The sequence below is a fragment of the Sturnira hondurensis genome, unplaced genomic scaffold (assembly GCF_014824575.4).
Source record: "Sturnira hondurensis isolate 20B ecotype Veracruz unplaced genomic scaffold, ASM1482457v3 Scaffold0000780, whole genome shotgun sequence".
NCBI classification, from domain to species: Eukaryota; Metazoa; Chordata; class Mammalia; order Chiroptera; family Phyllostomidae; genus Sturnira; species Sturnira hondurensis.
The window spans coordinates 23,060,765-23,085,891 of NW_028073411.1; the positions used below are offsets into that span (position 1 = coordinate 23,060,765).

The 25,127-nt window shown below is 37.3% G+C and overlaps 1 protein-coding gene across 1 annotated transcript in view; it reads left to right on the forward strand.

The window, feature by feature from the left end:
* Positions 1-25,127, forward strand: part of SMC1B (structural maintenance of chromosomes 1B) — a 49,873-nt gene that overhangs the window by 7,007 nt on the left and 17,739 nt on the right. Inside the window, exons 5-14 of the mRNA XM_037049625.1 lie at positions 15-273; positions 1,396-1,536; positions 6,614-6,696; positions 7,303-7,510; positions 12,441-12,626; positions 14,791-14,970; positions 18,022-18,168; positions 20,644-20,781; positions 21,074-21,190; positions 22,769-22,875. Coding sequence (XP_036905520.1) covers positions 15-273; positions 1,396-1,536; positions 6,614-6,696; positions 7,303-7,510; positions 12,441-12,626; positions 14,791-14,970; positions 18,022-18,168; positions 20,644-20,781; positions 21,074-21,190; positions 22,769-22,875 — 1,566 coding nt within the window. The remainder of the gene's footprint in view (positions 1-14; positions 274-1,395; positions 1,537-6,613; positions 6,697-7,302; positions 7,511-12,440; positions 12,627-14,790; positions 14,971-18,021; positions 18,169-20,643; positions 20,782-21,073; positions 21,191-22,768; positions 22,876-25,127) is intronic.

The following is a 25,127-nucleotide window of genomic DNA, read 5'->3' on the forward strand; positions in this document are numbered from 1 at the left end:
ATATTTATTTTTAGATCTCTTGAAGCAGTTTTAAATCAGAAGAGGCCTCAATATATTAAAGCCAAAGAAAACACTTCTCACCACCTCAAGAAATTAGAAGTGGCTAAAAAATCAATGAAGGACAGTGAAAAACAATGTTCTAAACAGGAAGATGACATAAAAGCCCTAGAGACAGAGCTGGTTGATTTAGACGCTGCGTGGAAAAGCTTTGAGAAGCAGATTGAGGAAGAAGTCCTACGGAAAGTGCGAGACATTGAATTAGAAGCCAGTCAGGTGAAAAGTCAACATAAGGGAAATCTTTGTTTCTGTTGTCTCCAGCTTCTCCTTTTAATTAGGAAGAATTTGAAGAATGACCTCTCTTTATGATAGTTGAAGAGAGTGTTCTCAGAACCTACATTATGGGGATTTAAATTTTTCAACTTGTATATGAAATCTAAATTTAATCTTTAGGCTATTTTTTCTTTATAAGATTAAATGGCATTAACATTTTTGAATTTATTCAAGTTAGGAAATACTTCAAGAAGATTACATGGTATCCTTGTAATAAAAAGAAATTATATTCTTTTATTTTTAAAGGAATCATTTTTTCCTTTCCTGAATATTATGAAAACTTAAAAACCAGATACACATGGCTTTGAAAAGACATGAACACTTAATTGACAGAAGGGAAATTGATTGCTTAAGGTGATGTAGAATGTTAAGTGATGAATTAATGTCCAATTCAGTATGTAAGATTTAATTATAAATCAATAGTTGGTATTCCAAAATTGGTAATTCAGATTTTCTAGACATTCAACTAAATTTTTATCATCTCGTTCATTAACTTAATAATAATCCTATATTACAATACATATACTAAAATATTAGTGACTGTATAGATTTGAAAAATACATCGTTTTCTCTGAGCTCCTCTTCCTTTAGATTACTAGTTTTAATCTCCTTTTTCTCTTAAGAATTTTTTAGACCTTACAGAGTTCAAAAGCCTTATTGATGTACCTAAACAGTTTTAAGTACAACATTCATTTTAAGTTCCCATTATCTTATCTGGAGAAGATGGCCAATTCTGATCTAATTTGTGTAAAATACACTTTTGGTAAGGTCATCTATTAGTAAGATTATCCATTAGTAAAGAGTATCATATAAAGAATTTCCCCTGATCCTGGCCAGATTGCTCCGTCAGTCGGAGTGTTGTCCTGTACACTGAAAGGTTGGGCACGTACCTAGGTTTCGGGTTCGATCCCTGGTTGGGCACTTGCAGGTGGCAACTGGTAGGTGTTTGTCTGGCTCTCACTCTCTTGCTCTCTCTCCCCCTTCTCCAATATCAATAAACATGTCCTTGGGTGAGGATTTTTAAAAAGGATTTGAGTTAGCCATTTTTAATTGCTCTTTGCACAGCTGAATCGTTATAAAGAACTTAAGGAGCAAGTAAGAAAGAAGGTGGCCATAATGAACCAACAACTGGAAAAACTGCAGTGGGAACAGAAGGCTGATACAGAAAGACTGGCATTTGAAAAGAGGAGGCGTGGAGAAGTTCAGGTACCTTGATCTGTGCAGTCACGATTTAGAATTATTTTCAGTGAAATTTTACTACCTATTAGCTTTTCAATATATAAGCGGATTTGTATCAGACATAAGTGATTAATGAAAAAATTCTGGATTACCTCTTAATGCTCATTAGTATCATGTAGATACTCCTATGGTCTAAGATATAGATAGTGCCTTTGTTCATACAGTCAGTAAGCATTTTCTGTGCATGTATGTGGTGATAGACATTAGCAGATGATAGAGCCTCTGTTTTTACATTTAGTACAGGTCAGTGAGGTTAGGAGGAGGATAGATGAAGGAAAAAACAATTAGATATCATAATAGAGGTGAATGCAGGGTTATTTGGAAACAATAAGGACATAGCCCTAGAAGAGCATAATAGTCTACATGAGAATTAACCATCAAGATAGCATTATAGCCCTGGCTGGTATGGCTCAGTGGATTCACTGCCGGTGTGCAAAGCGAAAGGTCACTGGTTCAGTCCCCAGTCAGGGCACATGCCTGGGTTTCAGATCAGGTCCCCCACTGGAGGTGTGTAGAAACAGCTGATGGATGTGTCTCGCACACTGGTGTTCCTCTCCCTCTCTTCCTCCCTCTTCTTCTCCGCCCCTTTCTAGAAAGAAATAAGATCTTTTTTTAAATGACAGCATTATAATGATTTGCCTTAAAGTAAGACAGACCTGGCTTCCACTCTGCCTTGTTCTTTACTTGTTCTTGGTAAATAACTGAGTTATTTAACTTCTCTGAACTTTGATTTCTTCATTTGCACAGTGAGGATAGGTGTGTCTGCCTCATAGTGATGGGCAGGTTGAATACGATGAAAGTGAGTGTGATAGATACTGCCCCAAGCACCTGGTATCTCCCTCTGCTGCCTCGTGGTGTGTTGTAGGGGAATCGTATGAGTAGAAAAAAGGGTATTTTGTAGAGGAATAAAACAAATGTAGTAACATAGCAGACATTTACTTTTAAACACTTGTATAATTTGTATTGCATTATAAAACTGTACACTGATTTCTCCAAATTCTCGTTGCACAGTTTTGCCTTTGTGCATGCTAATTTTGGAAAAACTTATTTCTACATGATGAATTCTATGGTTACCCACACTGCAAAGCGTCACCTAGCTTGTCTTTCCTCCCCACTCCACCCTCGCCAAAAAACACCTGAAAATAATTTCTTCTGCATATAGTCACTCATTATTCTTAATCTATTTCTATGGGATTTTATCATATTGGAGGAAAGTACAGTTAATTAGTACAGCTCTGCTAGACTGGAAGCTTCTTAAAGGCAGGATTCATAATAATGTACATTGTAGACCTCGTACTTAGTAGAGATCAGTAAGTGTTGATTGGATTGCTGTTGTCTTTTGAATATGGAGACACTGATAGAAGAAAAAATATATCCAGTTAGAGAGAGATGGAGAAATCTGTACCTATATTCAGTTTCCCACAGGATTGCTAACTCCCTTTCTGGACAGGAGGAGCTATAACTTTCCACAGATACTAGGATGGCAGTGCTGGGCAATGGCTGGCTTTCCCAGACAGTTAGCATACTTGGCTGACGTCTCAATGCCACATGGCAGGTACCAAGGCCATCTGATTTTTCCACTATGTGTCCAGTGGAGTACCCAGCTCCTGACACACCTCCCCATAGGATGATGCCCCTGGCCTTTCACATTTCCTCTGGAAGAGTCCGTTCTTCAGCCTAAGCCATGTCTGAAGTTTGTTCCGGGCTCTTATCCCTTGTTACCGCCCAGAGACCTACCTGGCATGTGAAGTAAGGAGCACAGAGAAGCCCCTCTGGCATCACACAAGGGCGTGGCCAGAGTGAAGACAGGCAGGTTTTTCCACTTGGCTAAATTTTGTATTTATTAACGAACCATGTTTTTTCCCCCCTTTGCATGGAATTCTTAAGTGAGATATTAAAATTTCAATATGAGGGCTCTAATTTCAAAAATGTGTGAGTTCCTAGAGAAAATTAACTGTGTCTTGCTCATTTTAAGAACTCTGACACCTGTCACAGATGTTTGTTCAGCAAATTTGTGTGATACGTGAGTACAGTGAAATAAGTACCTTCATGGAATAATTATACTTGAAAACTTTGGTATTTCAGTGCCTGCCAGGATGGAGGCATAGGTAAAAACACTTCACTTCCTCGCACAACCAAAAGAAGGATAACCACCAATTAAAACAAGACACAACCAGAACTACCAGAAAATCAAATGGCATGTAACTCTGACAACCAAGGAGTTAAACATTCATCCGACTGGTAGAATGGGTGAAGAGGATGTGCAGCAAGGTGGCAGACCACACGGGCGAGGCGGGGCTGGCTGACCAGAAACTTAAGACTCAGAACCTCTAGCTGTAAGATACTGTGGGGGTTGTGAAGGCAGAACGAACTTCCAGACTCACAGGAGAATTGGTTGGAAAGTGGGACTAGGGCAGAGAAAGGGGCACTGTTTTCTTTCTGACCCCTCCCCCATAGACAGCGCCATAATGCAGCAAGGAGTATTTTCCTGCCTTGGTGAAGACCTAAGGCTCTGCCTCTTACAACATAACAGATGCACTGAGACAAAGAAATAGGGCCCAAATGAAAGAACAGATTAAAATTCCAGAAAAAAAGCTAAGCAATGAGGACACAGACAACCTATCTGATGCAGAGTTCAAAACACTGGTAATCAAAATGTGCAGAATTGATTGAGCTTGGTCTTCAAATGAAGGCTATACAAGATGAAATAAAGATAAATGTACAGGGAACCAACAGTGAAGGAAAGGAAACTGGGACTCAAATCAATGATTTGAAACAAAAGGAAGAAATAAACATCCAACCAGAACAGAATGAACAAACAAGAACAGAATGAACAAACAAGAATTCAAAAAAGGGGGGAGAGGCTTAGGAATCTCTGGGACAACTTGAAACATTCCAACATCCAAATCATCAGGGTGCCAAAAGGAGAAGAGGAAGAGCAAGAAATTGAAAACTCGTTTGAACAAATACTGAAGGGAAACTTCCCCAATCTGGCAAAAGAAGTAGACTTACAGGAAGTTCTGGAAGCCCAGAGAGTCCCAAAGAAATTGGACTCCAGGAAGAACACACAAAGATACATCATAATGAAGTCACCTAGGATTAAAAATAAGCAGCAAGAGGAAAGGAGACAGTTACCTACAAAGGAGTGCCCATAAAACTACTAACTGATTTCTCAAAAGAAACCTTACAGGCAAGAAGGGACTGGAAAGAAGTATTTGAAGTCATGAAAGGCAAGGACCTACATCCAAGATGACTCTATCCAGCAAAGCTATCATTTAGAATGGAAGGGCAGATAAAGTGTTTCCCAGATAAGGTCAAGTTAAAGGAGTTCATCATCCCCAAGACCTTATTATATGAAATGTTAAAGGGGCTTATTTAAAAAACAGAAGAAGGTCAAAAACTACAAACAATAAAACAACAGCAAACTCATAACTATCAACAACTGAACCTAGATAACAAAAACTAAGTAAACAACTAGAACAGGAACAGAGTCACAGAAATGGAAATTACACAGAGGGTTATCAGGGGAGAGGGGAGTATGGGGGGGAAGGTACAGGGAATAAGAAGCATAGTTGGTAGGCACAAAATAGACGGGGAAGTCAAGAATAGTACAGGAAATAGAGAAGCGAAAGAACTTACATGTATGATGACTCATGGACATGACCTAAGAGGCGGGGAGGCTGGAGGAAGGGAGGTGGATGGCAGAGGCAGGATAAAATGGAGAAGAATTGGAACGACTGCAATAGCAAAATCAATAAGATATAGTTTTTAAAAACTTTGGTGTTCTGTTTCCTGGTGTGGTATACTGGAAAAGAATTGTATTTTTCACTTTTTTGTATACTCCTGGTTTTAAATTACTTAGTAATGGAATGAGACAGATTAATCTTTCTGTGGTGCATAGGATGAATTAGGGGAGAGGTTAAAGGCATGAATACAAATTGTATTTGGATTTAGTGATAATGTTAATGGATCGAGACTTTTGTGAAGTCCTCCTGCCCCAAGCCTATAGTGACCTTATAGGTCCTGCATACACTAAGCCACTCTACCAGATTTACTTATTTAATTTTCTGTCTCCCACCAGACCTTAGTCCTTGAGAGCAGAGACTGTCTCCTGTTCTTTATTGTATGTCTAGTTCCCAGCACATGGTAGCCAGGGAATACACATTTATTGCATGAATTAGTTTGCAGTATAGGGAATATAGTCACTAATATTGGGATGAGTATGTGTGGGGCCAGGCTGGTACTTGAAGCAGCCAGAACTATTCTGTAGAGTACATGATTTTCTAACATCTTTGCTGTACACCTGAAACTAATACAGAATGATATTGAATGTAAATTGTAATTGAAAAATAAATGCTTAAAAAGATTCATCATATATAACAAAGCACAGATAGATTTATAGTAACACAAAGCAGAAGTTCCAGAGGAAATGATTGATATTCTTGTAAAATATTCAGTTTTACTATGTCATTAGCAAACCATATCTTTTCATTTATGAACTAATTTTATAATGCAAGATGCTATTTTTCTTAACTGCTATTAGTCAGAAAAGGGACTCCTTGTTTTTATTTTTCTGAGATTTATTTTCTTTTAATTGTTAATTAAAACACACATTCAAAGTTAGTTTCTATTGTTATTCCATTGTCTTTTATTTCTCTGTGGATGACTTGTTTACTCCATCTCAATTTGGTACAAATCTAAATTTTTTTAATTAAAAAGTTCCAGATATGTGAGAATAAAGAACTGTGTATAGATATTTGAAAATAATCCTGTTGGTGTTTGAGTTTACCAGAGTAAACTTGGTGGTCAGGTTTGAACCCTGATTCCTGTAACCTGAAAGCTCTGTACTATCTGGCCTTTTCAAAATTAAAATTTGCTCTTATGAGTATTTTTGTGTGATTATATTTTATATATTTCCAATTCAGAACAACTAAGGTTGTTACAGTAAGTTCTAAGCATATAATTGATTTTATTTATTGAAAAATAAATGATTTTATTTATTTGGAGTTGCTGTAATTGATTTTAGGTTTCATTTCTAATTTAGGAAAATCTAAAACAAATAAAAGAACAAATAGAAGATTATAAAAAACGAATAGAGAAGCTGGAGGAGTACACAAAAACATGCATGTGGGTATTGTTTACAAAGAAAGTTCCTTGCAGATATCTTACATTTCAAGGATCTGGTTTATTTGTGGTATATTCAATCAAATGAATACTTTCATTGTATCAGTGTTTTTGCTCCTCCATTACTTTTATTTCATTGTGTACAGTTAAAAATTACACTTAAGCACATGAATGAAATATATGCATTTTGAAAATACAAATGTTTATCAGTGATGAAACTTAAAACTCCTTTTTGGTATTGATATTTTATAATAAAAGTTATGTCATGAAAGGTAGTACAACCTAAGTATTCTACCATTAAGAATTTTTTAAATTGGTATTTACTTATTATTAAGCTCATGATGATTGCTGTGGTTAAAGTGATCTATCCTTGCTTTTTCAGTATCCAGAAATACGTTATCTTTTGAATCATTGAATAATGATCAAAATCTCTTTGCCCAAATTTGGTACTGGGTTTATTTTATTGCAGCATTTTCCATCTGCTAAGACTGTTAGAGCACCCCTATTCCATTGCCCTGCAAGGTCAGACCTAAGTGTATTGTACCTTGTCATTCCTAGATTTGGGGTTTTCTTTTTGCTATATAATTTATTGTTGTCCTTATTATGTAGGGATTGCTTAAAAGAGAAAAAACAGCAGGAGGAAACCCTAGTGGATGAAATTAAGAAAACAAAGTCAAGAATTTCTGAAGTTAATGAAGAGGTGAATCTTGTCAGAAGTGAACTGCAGAATGCTGGCATTGATTACCACGAGGGAAAACGGCAGCAAAGGCGAACGGAGGTTATGGAGCACCTTAAAAGGCTTTACCCAGACTCTGTGGTAACTAGAATGAGTAGTTAATTGAAATAAGAGGCTAAGCTTTCTTAGTTGGGATTTAAAATGTTACCGTTATTTGGAGGCAAAATTATTTCAGAAATCTTTTTAAGTTTTGTGTTTGATAGTTTATGTTTAAAATGTAATAGTAAATAATTGGGGTAAAGTGTAACTTTTAGTAGTATCTGTAGGTAAGTAGTAATTGGGGAGAAACATTGATGTGAACACATTACCTAGAAAGTCCAAGTTATGGCCAGTATCCCCAAAGGACTTGAATACTATGAACTAGCCTCCCCCCAAAAATCACACAGCCTCAAACCTCACATTTTTCATACTTTCCGTCTTTTTAAATTATATTTTCAGTAGATATCATTGGAATTCTTTTGTAACAATGAGCTTTTAGTCTCTAAATCTGACTGTGCACCCAGTTTTGCTAGTATATTTCATAGCCCCCAAACAGCAATATCTAACCTGTAGCTTAGGGTGTCAACTTCACAAAATTATTTCCTCTGGTATTGGGGTCTGGCATCCCACTCTTGTGTCCCAACACTAGTGTACATGTCGCAGTCTTATTTAATGATGGTCCGTTTTCGGTATATGACACTGCCAACCACTTGCACTGCTGTGAAATGCCTTGCCATTGGCTTCTGTGGTACCACAGTCTCGTGGTTTTCCTCCTGTCTCTCTGGCCACCATGTCTTCTCCTTTATAGCATCCTTTCTGACTTTCTGACTCTTAAGTGTTAGTCTTGACTTCTAGATAGTGATGGAGGAGGTGTAAGTTTTGGCCACAAAATCCCTCCTTCAGTACCAAACAAAATGGTACCAAACAAAACTAGTTTTTAAAAAAATAATTCACTCTGGCTGGTGTGGCTCAGTGGATTGAGTGCCGGCCTGTGAACCAAAAGGTCACCGTTTCGATTCCTAGTCAGGCCACATGCCTGGGTTATGGGCCAGGTCCCCAGTAGAGGATGTACAAGAGGCAGCCAATCAGTGTTTCTCTCCCTCTCTTCCTCTCTCTCTCTCATCCTTCCCCTCTCTCTAAAAGTAAATAAATAAAATCTTTTAAAAATTAGTTCAACAATCAAACAAGGGAAGGGGCTCATACATGTAATGCCATGAACTTCAGGAAATGGTAATAGTCCAGGATTTTTAAAAAAAGATAGAAGGTTAGTATTTTAAACCATTTATTTATTTTTTATTGAAATTATTGGGGTTACATCAGTAAAAAAATTTTTGTAGGTTTCAAGTGTACAGTCCTACAACACATCATTGGCACATTGCATTGTGCACTCACCATCCGAAGTCTGGTCTTCTTCCATCACCATTTACCCCCCTTTTACTTTCTTCCACCTGCCCCCACCCCTTTCCCTTTCATAATTACCATGCCGTTGTCTGTGTCTGTGTTTTCTTTTTTTTGCTTAATCCTTTCACCTCTTTCACGCAGCCCTAAGCCTCCCTCCCTCTGACAGCTGTCAGTCTGTTCTCTGTATCTTGGAGTCTGTCAGTCTGTTCTCTGTATCTTGGAGTCTGTTTCTATTTTGTTTGGTTATTTTGTTCATTAGATTCCACATATAAGTGAAAGCATGTGGTATTTGTCTTTCTTTGGCTTATTTCACTTAGTATAATACCCTCTAGGGCCATCCATGCTGTCACAAAAGCTAAAGTTTTCTTCTTTTTAATTGCTGAGTAGTAGTTCATTCTGTAAATGTACCAGGACGTTTTTATCCACTTGTCTACTGATGGACTTGGCCTGCTTCCACATCTTGGCTGTTGTAACTAGTGCTTCAGTGAACATAGGGGCGCATGTATTCTTTGGAATAAGTATTTTGGATGTCTTTAGATACATTTTCAGAAGTGGAATTGCTGGATCATGAGGGAATTCCATTTTCTATTTTTTGAGGAAACTCTATACACTTTTCCTCAGTGACTGTGCCAGTCTGTATTCCCACCAGCAGTGCTCAAAGGTTCGCTTTTCTCCACATCCTTGCCAACACTTGTTACTTGTGGATGTATCGATGATAGCCATTTAAAGCATTTATAAGCGTATTTTATCTCTGCGAAAAGCAAACTGATAATTGATTAATTCCTGAGAAATTTCACCTAGTATTCCTTAATCTAGCTAGAAGGAATTTCATATGTATTTGTTGCTTTGCTTAAAAAACTATTGAATCAGGTAATGTGAACCTCTGATGACCTTAAAAGTGATGGCTCTAGGCCTCCTCACTAAATTGAGAGGCTCATTCAGAGCCTTCCCTTCAAATGGGACTTGTCCTCTTCCCCCGAGGTAGAGGAACCTAAGTATGGAACATTGATTAAAACTCAGAAGAAAGAGCAAAACTCTGGAATTCAAGCAAAGCATTCGCACAGCCTAGGCTCAGCTCTCACTTGCTCCTGTCCTCCGAGCCCTTAGGTAACAAATAGATCAGAAAATACTTAGAAGATAAGCAGAAAATACTTAGTTCATCAACTGTTGTTCAGAAGAAAGAACCCTCTCAGTTCTAGGTGAGGCAATCAAAATGTATCCATCACAGCAAATAAAAGGTCTGAACAGAGATGCCCACATTAAATATAAGCATGGTGGAAAGCACAGGCATGGCAGCTATAGGTACATATAATAATAAAGAGAAAGAATGTTTTTTTGTAAGATTTATTTTTAGAGAGAGAGGGAGAGAAGGAAAAAGAGAGGGAGAGAAACATCAATGTGTGGTTGCCTCTCACATGCCCCCTACTGGGGACCCGGCCCCACAACCCAGCCGTGTGCCCTGAGTGGGAATCGAACAAGCAACCCTTCGTTCACAGGCTAGCAGTCAATCCACTGAGCTATGTCAGCCAGGGCAAGAAAGAATGATTTTTAAAAATAAACACATTCAAAGATATGTTTATTAATTTTAGAGAGAGAAACATTGATCAGTTGCATCCCATACTTGGGATGGAACCCACAGCCTTTTGGTGTACTGGACAACACTCCAACCAACTGATACACCCAGCCAGGGCATGAGAGAGAAAGATTTTAAAAGCATTTAAAAGTCAAAGAACTGCCCTGGCTGGTGTAGCTCAGTGGATTGAGCACAGGTTTGTGAACCAAAGGATCATGGTTTGATTCCCAGTCAGGGCCCATGCCTGGGTTGCAGGCCATGTCCCAGGAGGGGATGCATGAGAGGCAACCATACAATATTTCTGTCCCTCTCTCCTTCCCTTCCCCTCGAAAGATAAATAAATAAAATCTTTTTTTAAAAAATCAAAGAGCCTAGTCTGGAAGGTTACAGAACAAAATCCCCCATAAAAGCAAGATGTAGAGCTAAGAATACAAATCAGAGTAAACATTACTGAATTAATAAATTGCAAATAGCAAGAAATGGGTCACACGGCCAAACTGACCTAGAAGTAAGATTGGAGTTACAGCAATCACCCCTTATCCATGGGGTCCATACCCAGATGCCAGCGGGCGGCTGAAACTGCAGACAGTGCTGAACCCTATGTGTATTTAGGGGGTACGTATGTGTATGTATATATATGAGACATATTTTTTCAGTTCATGTATTTCATTCTCAAGTTGGATGCCTTTTCCTTCTTTATTAAGTACTTACGCACTGTGGCTGGAACTTTGGTAGTATAAGGTGCCACAGTAACACTAGCATGATTTTATTTTCTCCTTTACAATTTCACCTGAAGATTTGTTCCTACTGTAGATCTTAACAGTCTCAGCATGCAATTTTTTCCTTTCCTTATTACCTCTAGACTTTTTACCTTTTCATTTAAAGGAAGCACTTTCCAGCTTCTCGAGCATACCTGAATTGCCAGCATCACTGCTCTTGTGCTGGGGGGCTGTTATTAAGTAAAATAAGGGTGACCTGAAGACAGGCATGGCACCCCGCCACTGTCCCTCTGAAAACCGAAGTGGCTGTTGAGTGGCTAATGGGGCGTGTATACAGTGCAAGTCCGCCAGACAAAGGGGTGGTTCGTGTCCCAGAGGAGACGTTGCAAAAGTTCATCACAGCACTTAGTGCACAATGTAAAACTTAGGACTTGTCTGTTGAGTCATTTATTTCTGGCATTTTCCATTCAATATTTTTAGCCCATGGTTGACCACAGTAACCAAAACCATGGAAAGCCACACCACAGATAATGGGGCCACTATAATAATTGCAGGTGAATGGAGAATAAAAAGACAAAGAGCAGGATAATAAATATTAACAAAAACAGTCTATCACTTTAAAAAATGGTATTCCTGAAGTAGAACAGAGCACATGAAAAAAAGTCTAAAATGTAAAACTGAATCTTCAGATAGCCTAAGGGGCGTTGATACAGGATTTGCTGCTATTCTGACATTTTTAAGTAAACCTGTTGAATTTCGGTCTAATGAATCCTCGGCCATCCGTCAGATCTCAAATGACACATCTTTGTGGGAAGCCTTCTCTGACGTCTCATCATAGCCTAGTCCCTGTTACACTCAGAGCTCGCTGTCTCCATCACAGTGTCTACGACAGTTCTGTTCCACACGTGTGTGTGGTCACATAGTTACTCAGCTTTCCTCCCCACTAGACTGGCAGCTCCGTGGGATAAGTGCCTGGAACGCTTACCCGGTGTCTGGCTCAGTATCTGCGTGTGGTGGTGAAATGGGGGGTCCTCGTAGATTCTCATTTAGTGATTAAGGGAATGGATGAATTTAATAATTGTAGCTTTGTAAAGATATTTTAATAGCTTGGTAAGGCTAATCCCCCCTCATTACTCTTTTCTTAAATGAAGTGTGACCACCCAAATGGACATTTCCTAGTAAAACTTACGTCCAAATGAATGAGACTGTTACATTCTGATGTTTATAATCTTATAAAAGTAGTTTATAGTTTGTGCTGGTTTGTTACATTAAAAGACAACGAATTGTATGTTCTTCACAAATGTATTTGCTGTTCTCTCCTTTTTTGAAACCTGCCAAGTTTGGAAGACTACTTGACCTGTGTCATCCTATTCATAAGAAGTACCAGCTAGCTGTTACGAAGCTTTTTGGCCAGTACATGGTTGCCATTGTTGTAACCTCTGAAAAGGTAGCAAGAGATTGTATTCGATTTCTGAAGGAGGAAAGAGCTGAACCTGAGACATTCCTTGCTCTAGACTACCTTGATGTAAGACATTTATGTTTAGTACTTAGTGATAAAATCTTGTCCTTTAAAGTACGTCTCTATTGCCTAAAACTATGGTTAAATGATTGAAAAATGTCACAGCTTGGATGCCAGCCTGTCTGTCAGTCATTCAGATGGCTGCTGTTGACGTGTTGGCAGGCCAAGAATAGTATCAAGTGGGTGCTGTCTTTTTGTCTTCATATCGTTTCTCCCGTATCTACTTTGCCCACGAGTCTACCTTAATGATTTTGAGGACATTGGTCTAGCCTACTAAGCCATCCATATTCCTATTCAGTAGCGAAGTGTGGAGATGGTGGAATGCCAGCAAAGCGTCTCAGTTGTAAATATGTGATCCAGTAACTACACGTCAGTCTTGGTGAAGCAGGCTGATACTGAGCCTCGGAGTGTGTATTGAGAGGCCTTGGAGTATCTCGCTTCTAAATTCCCAGGCAGGAACTCGGTCAGTATCAATATTGGCATCCTTCAGTCATTTTTCTCTTGGCTGCTACAGAAAATGTTCTGCTGGTCCTGCCTTCCAGACCCTGAACTGAAGGCAGCGTGCGTAGTGGTCAAGAGCACATGCTCTAGACTTGGCCCGACCTGAGTGTGAATCTCAGCCCTGCTTTTAATTCATTCTCACTAATTTGTTCTTAATTTTTCTTGAGCTTCAGTTTCTGCATCTGTGGAGGAAGTGGTCCTTACCTTGTGAGATTATTGCAGGGAATCACTACATGGAGAGCACCCAGTGCAGTGCCTGGCACTGGGGCGAGCTCGGCAGGTGCTAGCTGGGTACCAACGGTCCAGACTTGACTTTTGCACTTCCCACATTTTTGCTGCTTATCCTTTCTGCCCACTAAAACTACTTGACCTAATTCTTCTGCCTGTTAAAATCCTGTTTTACTTATTTCATGCTTAAGATTTTTTTCAAGGCACCCTCATTTTCTAAAAATCTGATACAGAAAGTTACAAAATATAAAGGAACTATTCCTATCCCTTCTCAACGCCCAATTCCTTAGTTGTAACTACTTTAGATTGCTTCTATACATACAAATTTATGAATATATATTCCCAGGTATGTTGTATATATACACATTTTGGTTGTATAGGAGGGGGAAACCCCCGCAAAAAAGGAATTATCTTTTGGTCAGTAGGCCCCTTGTAGTACGGGCTTTCCCCACTGGGTGAGTGTTCCAAGAACCCGTGTGTATCCGCGCACCAACTGGCGTTATAAGAGGCTGCAGTGAATTTTTTTGAAGACTTTTTCAGTGCGTTTGCCCATTTCATGAGGGGTGATCACCATGTTGAGTGTTCAGCAGTTTTTGACCAGAAATGGCATGACCCCTGTGCCCTACCCTCCTATTCACCCAATCTTGCCATGAGCGACTTTGGTTTTGGTTTCCCTGGATGAACAAAGTCCTCAAAGGGAAACGTTTTGCTGATGTGGAAGAGGCGAAACAAAAAGTGGCAGAAGCACTAAACAGTATCCAAATCAATGAGCTAAAAAACTGTTCTGAGCAGAGGAAGATGTCTCCATAGGTGTACTGCATCGCATGGAGAGGACTGAGGGTGACTGAAGTTTAAACATGTAAGAATAAATACGCAATTTTTATTAAGTAAATTCCAGTTTTGGAATTTACTTAAACCCCCTCTGATAGGGTTTTTGCTTTGTTTCGTTTTACAAAAAGGAGATCATGATGTTTTTCAGTAATACATTGCTGGTACTTTTTGATCTATATGTAGATACAACTTAAAAGTCCTGTCGAAGGAGATGGGAAGGCTTTCCTGCTCATTTAAGCCCACAGTGAGTTTTCGGGTCCATAGTGCTGTGCCGCTCTTGATGCTTGTAAATGGGCCTCATCTCTAACTGGACTGTGTGGCTTTGAGAGCACGGAGCACTCCTTCTGCATTGCCTTGTCCCAGATACTTAGTGACAGAGTTGGGTTTGGAAATTTTGTCTTCTGGCTTTTGATGAAATGCATTTTTAAAAAATAGGTCACAGGTCAATGGTGGGATGTAGTGCATCAGGTTCTCGTCCAACCTTTATTGTATGTAAGTGTATACTATTAATCTCTTGCTGTCATGTTTATGTATATTTTTTAGAAATTATGCACTATTTGGTTTTTTATTTTAGTGTATCTAATACATTAAGTATTTTTTAAACCTTTAGATCAAGCCAATTAATGAGAGGTTACGGGAGATTAAAGGCTGTAAAATGGTGATTGATGTCATAAAGACTCAGTTTCCGCAGCTGAAGAAAGTAATCCAGTTTGTGTGTGGCAATGGCCTTGTCTGTGAGACCGTGGAAGAAGCACGGCACATTGCATTTGACGGACCAGAAAGACGGAAGGTGAGACACCGAGATCGTGCTTTTGGATGATCTGAAGCAATATTTGTGAGACTAACATATTATACGTGCAAATACTTATACAAGATGTTATATGACTCTTTTTAGTAAGGAAAACTAACCTGCAACCTAAGATGGCTATGGTTTCAGTACTTTTCATAATATTCAGTTGGGTTTTTAAAAAATTAACTTCTGTAGTATTTTCCAATATCATTATATTTTGAAAATTAGATTTATTGTAATAATACCCTCAAAGCAGTTAACTTATTTTTATTTACATGCATTAAATGTTCTTCTAAATCTCAACATGCCCTGCATTTAAATACGTAGTATATATATATTTTTGAATATGAGGAAAGATTTTAGGTGCTTATTTTACCTTGTAGGTTAATTCTTTCATGGCTTCATAGAGATACTACTGCTCCTTTTACACACTCAAGGTTTTAACACGTTTGAAGTTACAGAAATGGCATAGTTGAAAATGAGGTTACTAAATAGTAATCTCTCAAGAATTATTTTGGTCTTAAAAATAAATATGCTTTAGTCGCAGTTGAATAGAGTTTGTATTTAGTTAAGCAGTATTTAATTTCTCATATTACCTCACTTAACTTTTTATTAAGATTTTATTTATGTATTTTTATTTTAAAGATTTTATTTATTTAATTTTAGACAAACAGGAAGGGAGGGAGAAAGAGAGGAAGAGAAACATCAATGTGTGGTTACCTCTCATGCACCCCCAACTAGGGACCTGGCCCGCAACCCAGGCAAATGCCCTGACTGAGAATTGAACCAGTGACCCTTTGGTTCACAGGCTGGCGTTCAATCTACTGAACCACACCAGCCAGACATTAATTTTTTTTAAACTACACCTGTGATGAAGTTAATAGTGCCTAGGGCGTAAGCTATGACGTAAGATCAGTGATGCTACTTAGTAAGTTTCTTAACCTCTAATTTCACTTTTTCCTCCAAAATTTGGAGAAATACTAGTGCCAGTTTCATAGAGTTGTAAAGGCTAAATTAAGTAATAACATTCAGAATACTATTATAGTGTCTCACAAAAAAACTCAAAAAGTGGTAGTCAGTTTTTTACTTATTAGTGAATTAAAATTTTTGTCTGGAGTGTACAGAATTGCAAGTTAACACAAAACACGCTATTAGTATGAAAGATAGTAGTTTTTAGTTTTAAATGTATTGACTGTCTAACACGATTAACTTCTCTCATAGTTTAGTACTTCTGCCGGAAATTATCTTAATGACAATGTGATCACAGTCTTAGTCATCACTGTCATTGATTTCTACAGATTTACTTTAAGCAGGTATAATAAGTGAGCTACTAACTTACCTTATTTTGCTACCTAATTAACTATTTTAAAATTTATGTATGTATATTTGTAAAATTGATTTTTGAAGACTTGTGAGATCATTTTAAAGAAGCCACATAAAGATAAAATGGTGTTTAATCCTTGCTTCATTCAACGAATATTAATGGTTTATATCTGTTTATGGTAAGAAGTCTTACCCCTGTAGGCCATATCTTGTTCTTATCATTATTTCAGAATTTTAATCAGCTTTGTCATTTGTGTCTGAAGTATATTAAAGGAACTTTGTCTCCTTCCTGTTATTGTTATGCCATTTAAGGGGCTTTCTCTGTGCTTCAGGGTGCGTTCACGGTTGAATAGGTGTCATATTTTCACAGATACCTGTCTTCAGTTTGTGCTTTTGGTTTTTCATGGACTTCATATCTTTTCCTAGACCTGATATCACATTTTAGAATTTTCTTTGTTCAAATACTGCAAATTGCATCACAAATTGATATTTTGGTCAGTTTAGACCTGAGGACTGAACTCATTGCCAAGCTAACATCTGGGAGGGCAGGGTGCCCTCAAGGCCTTGCATAAAATGAAAAGCCTGTTTCCCTTGAGGAGATATCCAAATGCTAAGGATCTTAGAACTGCGTTGTAAGAGTCCGGGTTAGTTCTGGAGCCACCATACAGACCCTGGGATGCTTACTTCTGAAATCATACGAGAGGAATAGACCGAGTTTTCTGTTAAATGTAACTGATTTGATTCCAGTAAGACACAACACAAGCCTTCACCTCCTCAAGAAGTCATCTGTGGCTCTCCGGGCTGTATTAGACCCTCCCAGTCTTACGCTTTCCTGAATATACTTCTGTCTGCTCGTCACTTAATATCATAATGATATGTTCATATGTGTCTTTTTCCTACTAGCATAACTGCCTGAGGGCCAGTGTCATATTTCACTCTGTCACTCCAACCCCCAGTGTAGAACGTCTCAATCGTGGTGATCACACAGGGAATGTTGGTCTGAATGAAGGAACCAAGTTTTCAATGAGACTCCATTTGTTGGCTTTTTAAAAAATGAGCTCATATTACATGGTTTTAGTTCTCCATAGGTGGTTTCCTTCTGCTTTAACTAGAAACATTTGCAACACATTGAGGATTGCTTTTATTTATTCCATAAAGTATGTGTTTACTTAGGACTATAACTTCAAGCTTTTTTTAAAATAGATCTCATTTTTATTACTTAAGATAACATACTTATTACACATTCCTTTCATTTTATACCTTTGACTCCATTTACAGTTTTATTCTTGGTCCCAGTTTGTATCCACCTTGGAGAATGTGATATTTTGGGTATCCTAAAGTTGCTCCGGCTGGTTTCATAATATGTCATAGACATGGAATGTCAAAGTCTTCAAAATACAGGATTATATAATACAAATTAGTTCGTGTTAAATACAACTATTCTCTTTTTTTCCTTCTCAATGGTGAATATGTATGGAACTAACACACAATTTATTTTGAGGCTTTTTAATTTCTAATTTGTTGCCTAGAATTGCTTTGGGCCTTAGCAAAACAGAGTTTTGTATTTGTGGTTTACTGGTTGGTGTCTTTTCATATGCTAGACATTTTATTAAATATTGTGTGGTATTTCTCATTTACAAATTCTCAGCTATAAAAATTGCCTTATCATGTTCTAGTTTATCTTCTTTATGTACACTTCTCCAAGGTAAAATATTTTTAATTTTACAGACAGTAGCTCTTGATGGAACATTGTTTTTAAAATCTGGGGTGATTTCTGGAGGTTCAAGTGACTTAAAATACAAGGCTCGATGCTGGGATGAGAAAGAGTTAAAGAATTTAAGAGAGAGAAGAACCCAACTAATGCAAGAATTAAAGGTAAATCCATGTTGTAAAAGTTATTGTTAGAATAATTGTGCTTTTTTAAAGTAATTTTTTGGTAATGTACCATGCCTGTAGTTTTTTAAAAACTTAAATAATGCAAAGTGGGATAACGTACAAAATAAAAATACTTCACCCATGCTACATCTCAGCAATATTAACTAAATGATCTGATGCGTAACCTTTGGAAGTTTTCTCTATACATGCAACTATATATATGTTACTTTTCCTGTTATTTTATAAACACTTTTGACATAGTGTCTGCAACAAGCTTTTTCATTGCTATCATAATATGGACATGTTTTTATGTTACCATATAGAAAACCACTTTATTTGTAGAATCCTGCCTGGTATTTCATTGTAAAGTTTTTTTTAATTTAATTAATCTTCAATAATTTTATCATTTCAGTTTTTGCTGTTACAAATGATGCAACATTAAACATTATTTAGAGAGGGAAAATAACATTGTAGTAAAGAATACAGATTTGGTAGCAGCACTGCCTGAGTTTGAATGCTGGTTCTGTCACATACTAACAGTATAACCTTGGGCAAGAGGTTGAAGATAGAGAATTAAAAGCAGCAAGAGAAAAGCAGATAGTTACCTACAAGGGAATTCCCATAAGACTGTCAGCTGATTTCTCAAAAGAAACTTTTCAGGTTAGAAGGGATTCGCCAGAAATATTCAAAGTCATGAAAAGCAAGAACCTACAGCCAAGAGTGCTCTACCCAGCAAAGCTGTCATTTAGAATCAAAGGGCAGGTGAAGAGCTTCCCAGACAAGGAAAAACTAAAGGGATTGGATCATCACCAAACCATTATTATATGAAATGTTAAAGGGATTTATCTAACAAAAAGATAAAAACTATGAACAATAAATTGACAATAAATACATATCAACAGTGTAATCTAAAAAACAAAATAAGCAAACAAGAAGAACAGAATGATGGGTAGGGGGAGCATTTTGATGGTTGCCAGATGGAAGGGGCATATGGGGAAATGGGTGAAGAGATGAGGGAATTGAGAAGTACAAATAGGTCATTAAAGAATAGCCATGGGGATGTAGAGCACAGTACAGGAAGTAGAGTAACCAAAGAACTTACACATGGCCTATGGACATGAACAATGATAAGGGGATTGCCTGAGGGAGTCAGGAGTGCTGGGTAGGGGAGTAATGGGGGGTGGAAATTGGGACAACTGTAATAGCATTACCAATAAAATATAATTTTTAGCCCTGGCTGGTGTGGCTTGGTGGATTGAGTGCCAGCCTGAGAAACAAGGGTCATTGGTTCAATTCCCAGTCAGGGTGCATGCCTGTGTTGCAGGCCAGGCCCCCGATGGGGAGCATGTGAAAGGCAACCACACATTGATGTTTCTCTCCCTCTCTTTGTCCTTCTCTTCTCCTCTGTCTAAAGTAAATTTAAAAAATCTTTTAAAATACAATTTTTAAACAAAAAAAAGACATTATGAAGACACATCTGAGAAAAGGATAGAATTAGGCATTTCAGAAAAAGAAGAAATCCATAAGGCCTAGTAAACATGAAAAAATGCTCAAAATAGAATGTAGTACTCAGGGAAATACTAATTAAATTAAAATTACTTCATACCTAACCAAAGACTTGGAAAAAAATGTATATGCTCGTGAAGATGTAAAAAACATGAGCTCATACATTATTTATAGAAATGTGAATTCTTATAGCACTGGGGAAAGCAATCATCCCCAGCTACTAAAAATTTGAATAGCTTTGTCCCATCCATCCTACCCTGGGGAATCTATTGCATAGAAATAAAAACACCAGTACTTAACGGTATACACACAAGTATGTTGCTGCAGCATTGTTTGTGGTTCTAAAAACCTGGAGATAACGTAAATACTTACCATTTAGGGAATACTTGAATAATTTTGGTACAGTCTCACTCAGATAATATGAAGCTATTCAAGAGTGAATTTAGAGCTTTATCAGTTGACTTTTGTAATTGAAGGAGAGAAAAAAGGCAGAAAAGTATGTTCGATATGACTTTAAATTTGCAAAACAAGACTGAAGAAATATATATAGGGGGGTATGTTTACATATGTATTTGCATGAAGACTTGGGATAAAAATACAGAAGAACATACACTAGGGAGTTAATTTGGTTGAGTGGGTGAAGGGAGAAGTGAGTGGACGAGGCAAGCAGAAAGGCAAGGGTGCACTAAAAACCAGGCACTTTGCATCGTATGGTCCCATTTATGTGCCTTGGTTGGAACATGCACTCCCCATTCCTCCATTTTCATGCCTATTTCCTGTTAGGAAGTGTGTTGGTTTTTTGAGGATGCTCTATGGCACGTTGGTTACTCCAGATGGCTTATGGACTTAATTGCCCAGAAGCAGCGAAGATGGAGTGTGGTTGTGGCCCTATGTAAAAAGTCAGTGAATTATGGCTTATGAAAGTGCTTTTCTATTATAAAATGTTATCATATTTCTCTTTTTCTTTAGGATTTATTGAGGATGCTTCGCAAGGAAGCAGATTTAAAACAAATACAGACTCTCGTACAAGGAACTCATACACGGCTCAAATACTCACAAAGTGAACTTGAGGTGATTAAAAAGAAGCACCTTGCTGCTGCTTCCCAGGTAATGTCTTACGTAAAATGTTATGGAAATTAGAACCAGGACATAGAACTTCAGAAGTTACATTTATGTAGTACCATGTAATTTTTGCACTTTACTCAATGACTGAGATTGTATTATAGTCCTTTAGTCACTTTATTTTTATGGTTGTTAACCTTATTGTACAATTGTACCTGAATTCACCTTAACGCATGGATTCCTTTTTTGTGCTAAAAGATACCAGTCGTGTTTTGGCTTCACCATGCAAAGCTGAAACAGCCGTGTTAAAAAAGAATTTTTTCCCTTTTGTGATTAGGAACAGTCTCAGCTGCAGAGTGAACTGCTGAACATCGACTCCCAGTGCTCGGCGCTGGACGCAGCTGTCCAAGAACGGCAGCAAAGGGCCGCAGAGCTCCAACAAAGGGTAGACAAGGTCCTGGAGGGTTCATTTATCATTCATTGGCATGCAGAATATAGTTCTAGACCAGCCACCAGATTTAGGGCTTCTTTAATATATGCTCTGGGTTTGAATGCTGGGCCAAATTAATTTTCTTGGGTCTTTTGAGAACCCCTGTTGCCCATCTCGGGAGACAGTGAACCATGAATGGCTGCTCCCCTCTGCTCCCCACTCCTGGCTCCTCGTAAAATTACAGCCTCTTTCTTCCTCACCTGCCCCTGACACCAGGAAAAAAAGAACTTTGTCATTTGGGTCATTTTTTAAGATTAATTATTCACTCAGTAATTATTTCTAGAACATTTATTGTATTTGCCAGGCACAGTTCTTGGCCCTGGGGAAACAAAGAGTTGGTCTTCTAGGCTCATTGTATATAAAGTGACAAGAACTTTCTGGTTTAATTCATTCTACTGTTGCTTATCTTTAATCATTAGAAAGTTGTTTGTCCCACCATCACTCAGTAATTATTTTTAGTTCTACCTTCTGTCACATGATTTGAAACCACATTTATGTAGCTCCCTAATGATCTCTTTTCCAGGTTAAATATCCCAATTCCTTGATCATTTATATTTGTCATGAATTTCAGACCACTCCTGGCGCCATCCTCTGGGCGTCCTGTTGGTCAGCGCCCGGAGCAAAGTGCGCCAGCAGAGTGCCGTCTGACCCCGACAGAGCGCCTGGCGGCGCGGCGCACGGGGCTAAGACTTCTGTGATTTGGATTGTCTGGTTATATAAATGATAGTTTATTATTGAATCAGTCATATATTTCATTTAAAATTCAAGTAAAACCTAAAAGTTTTTAATATGCCCTGCTATTAAAATAGGTCTGTTTACTCTATAATTGAACATAAATGCAGCACTTTAAAAATATTGAGGTTTAATGTTATGTTGTTGAATTTGGATCATTCTTGTTTTTCTAAATCTTTTTGAGTCTTAATTCTCTGCTATAGTCCCTTTGGCTTTATGTGGCCTAAGAAACTATAGTATTACTCATATAAAGAATATTTTATTAAAATTTTTTAAGTTTTTAAAATTTAATCATTATTGTATTTCTTTTTTTATTACCATTGAGCCCTCATACATCCCTCTCCCCCTACCAATCACCAGTGTGGTCTGGTCCAGGTCCATGAGTCCTTTTTCCTTTTTGCTCAGTTCTCCACCCCCTAATCTCTCCACCCCAGCTATCATTCTGCTCTCCATCTATTATTAGTCTGTCCTAAAGAATATTTTATTTATGTAAAATAATGTATTTGGTGTGTCTGATGTAATTTAAATGTTTTCTGTTTTAAACAGTTCATGAAGCCAAAACTCTTAGTAAAATTAGTTTTGCACTTTCTTATTTAATTTTTAGAATAAGAAATCTCAAAATAGATGGGCATAGTTTATGGAGCTAAAGAATGAGAATTTACTAGCTCCTCAGAGAACTGTAATGCTTATTGGCATTAGTTTTTGGCCTAATCCAGGAAAACCTTGGAGGGGAAAACTTAGATTTAATCATCGTCTGTATACTTTCTCAAAATTAATTATTAAATCAATTGTTTTGAAATGATTTAAAAGGTTGAAGATGATATTTTCCAACACTTCTGTGAAGAAATTGGTGTGGAAAATATTCGTGAATTTGAGAAAAAACATGTTAAACAGCAACAAGAAATTGATCAAAAAAGGTATTTTTATTTTAAAATATTGGCAAACAATCTATATATAAATGTAACTGTTATTTCATAATTTAAGGGAATTATGTCTGAGGTAGACTTTATTTCAGTTTATCAAGAAATAGATAGTAAACATTCATAGTTTTATTAAGATTTCTCTTATTTTTTAAAGAAAGAAAAGAAAATACACAAAATAAGAGAATGGGAACATAATTACATAATGGCTATTAAAAGAATAATAAAACACTAATTTATTTACTTCTCTGTAAATATATATATATAGATAGATAAAATTGGTAATTTTCAAGAAGTAATTATTAGGAAGGTAGAAAAATCTAAGGAGGCCAGCTATCGTAGGAAAAGAGAGTAAAAAAGCTCCTACCCACTCCCATCCCCAAATTTACCAGGACATATGGTTTCACAGTGGAGTCAGTCATCCCAGGAAACTTTAGCAGGCTAAGTTCCCCTCTATTTCTTGTTTGCTTAAATTTTTTATCATGAATGAATGTTGAATTTTGTCAAATACTTTTTCTGTCCCTGTTGAGAGGATTGTATGGTTGGGTTTGGGGGGGGTGGTAATTAATATGATAAGTTACAGTGGTTAAATTCAGAATGTTAAACCAACTTTGCATAACTACGATGAACCCACATGATCTTATTCTTAACAAATGTTTTTGGATTTGATTTGTTTAAATTTTTGCTAAGGATTTTTTTATCTACTCTTATGAGCATATTGGCCTATAGTTATTTTTCTTTAATGTCTTTGTCAAATTTTTGTGTCAAGGCAATGCCAGACTCATAAAATTAGTCAAAAATTGTTTTCTTATTATTTTTTCCTGACAGAGTTTCTGTAGAATAGTATTATTTCTTACCTAAATGTTTAGTAAAATTTGCGAGGGAGACCACCGGACCACCCACCTTTCTTTGTGGGAAGGTTTTTAATTACGGATTCAGTTTCCTTAATATATGTAGGGTTGTTCTTTGGTAGTTTGTGTCATTTAAGGAATTTGTGTATTTCATACAAGTTGCCTAATTTATAAACATAAAGTTATTAATACTTCCTGTCATCCTTTTTAATGTCTATAGGATCTGTACTGATGTCTCCTCTTTAATTTCTGATATTGATTATTTGTCTCCTTTCTTCTTAATGTTTAGCTAGTGATGTTTTATTTAATTTTATTAATCTTTTCTAAGATCAGTTCTTGGCATCATTGATTTTCTCTATAGTTTGTCTTTTTATAGTGTTGATTTCTGCTCTTTATTATTTTCTTCTATTTATTTTGGGTTTAATTTACTCTCCTTTTCCTAAAATACAAGCTTACATTATATAATTTAGACTTCTTTTATAATATAAGCATTTTAAGCTGTATATGAGGTCTGTCCAGAAAAAGTCCAGCCATTGTCAATGTAACAAGAATGGGTTGCATGACATTGATGTGACCTGGCAGCCAAGGAGAGTGGACTGGAATGTGCGTGTGTGAACAATGAGGACTTCACTGTGCTAAACAGTGGGGGTGGTAAATGGCATTGAATGAGCATGTGTATTGTGTGGCCATCACATTCAAAATGAGCAAGTAAAGCAACAAATCTGCAAACAAATTTCGCGTTAAGCTTGAACATTTCTTCACAAAACTATCCAGATATTCAGGAGGCTGCAGCTGTGGGCGACTGGTAATTGGCAGCTTCATCATGGCAACGCGCCTTTTCATGCATCGTGTCTCATGCAGAATTTTTTGGCGAAACACCACATCACCCACGCAGGTGACTCAGCCCCCCCAAAGCCCGGATTTGGTGCACTGTGACTTCTTCCTTTTCCCAAAACTAATAACACATTTGAAAAGAGGAGATTTCAGACCATCGATGACATTCAAGAAGATATAGGGGGGCAGCTGACAGTGATTGGGAAAAGTGTGTGAGGTCCCATGGTGCTTACTTGAAGGGGACTGAGGTGTCATTGTTCTATGTACAGTGTTCCTTACATCTTCTTCAATAAATGTCTCTGTTTTTCATATGATATGACTGGATACTTTCTGGACAGACTTTGTATTTTTAAGTATTGCTTAAGCTGCATCTCACTACTTCTGGTATGTTGTATTTTCATTTTTATTCTATTCAGGATGTTTTCTAACATTCTGATATTTCTAACATTCTAACATTTCCAGCATTCCTTGTGATTTCTTTCGATGACTGACGCAGTATTTAGAAGCATGTTGTTTAATTGGGGCAGTTCAGATATTTTTCTGCTATTGATTTTTAATTTTGTT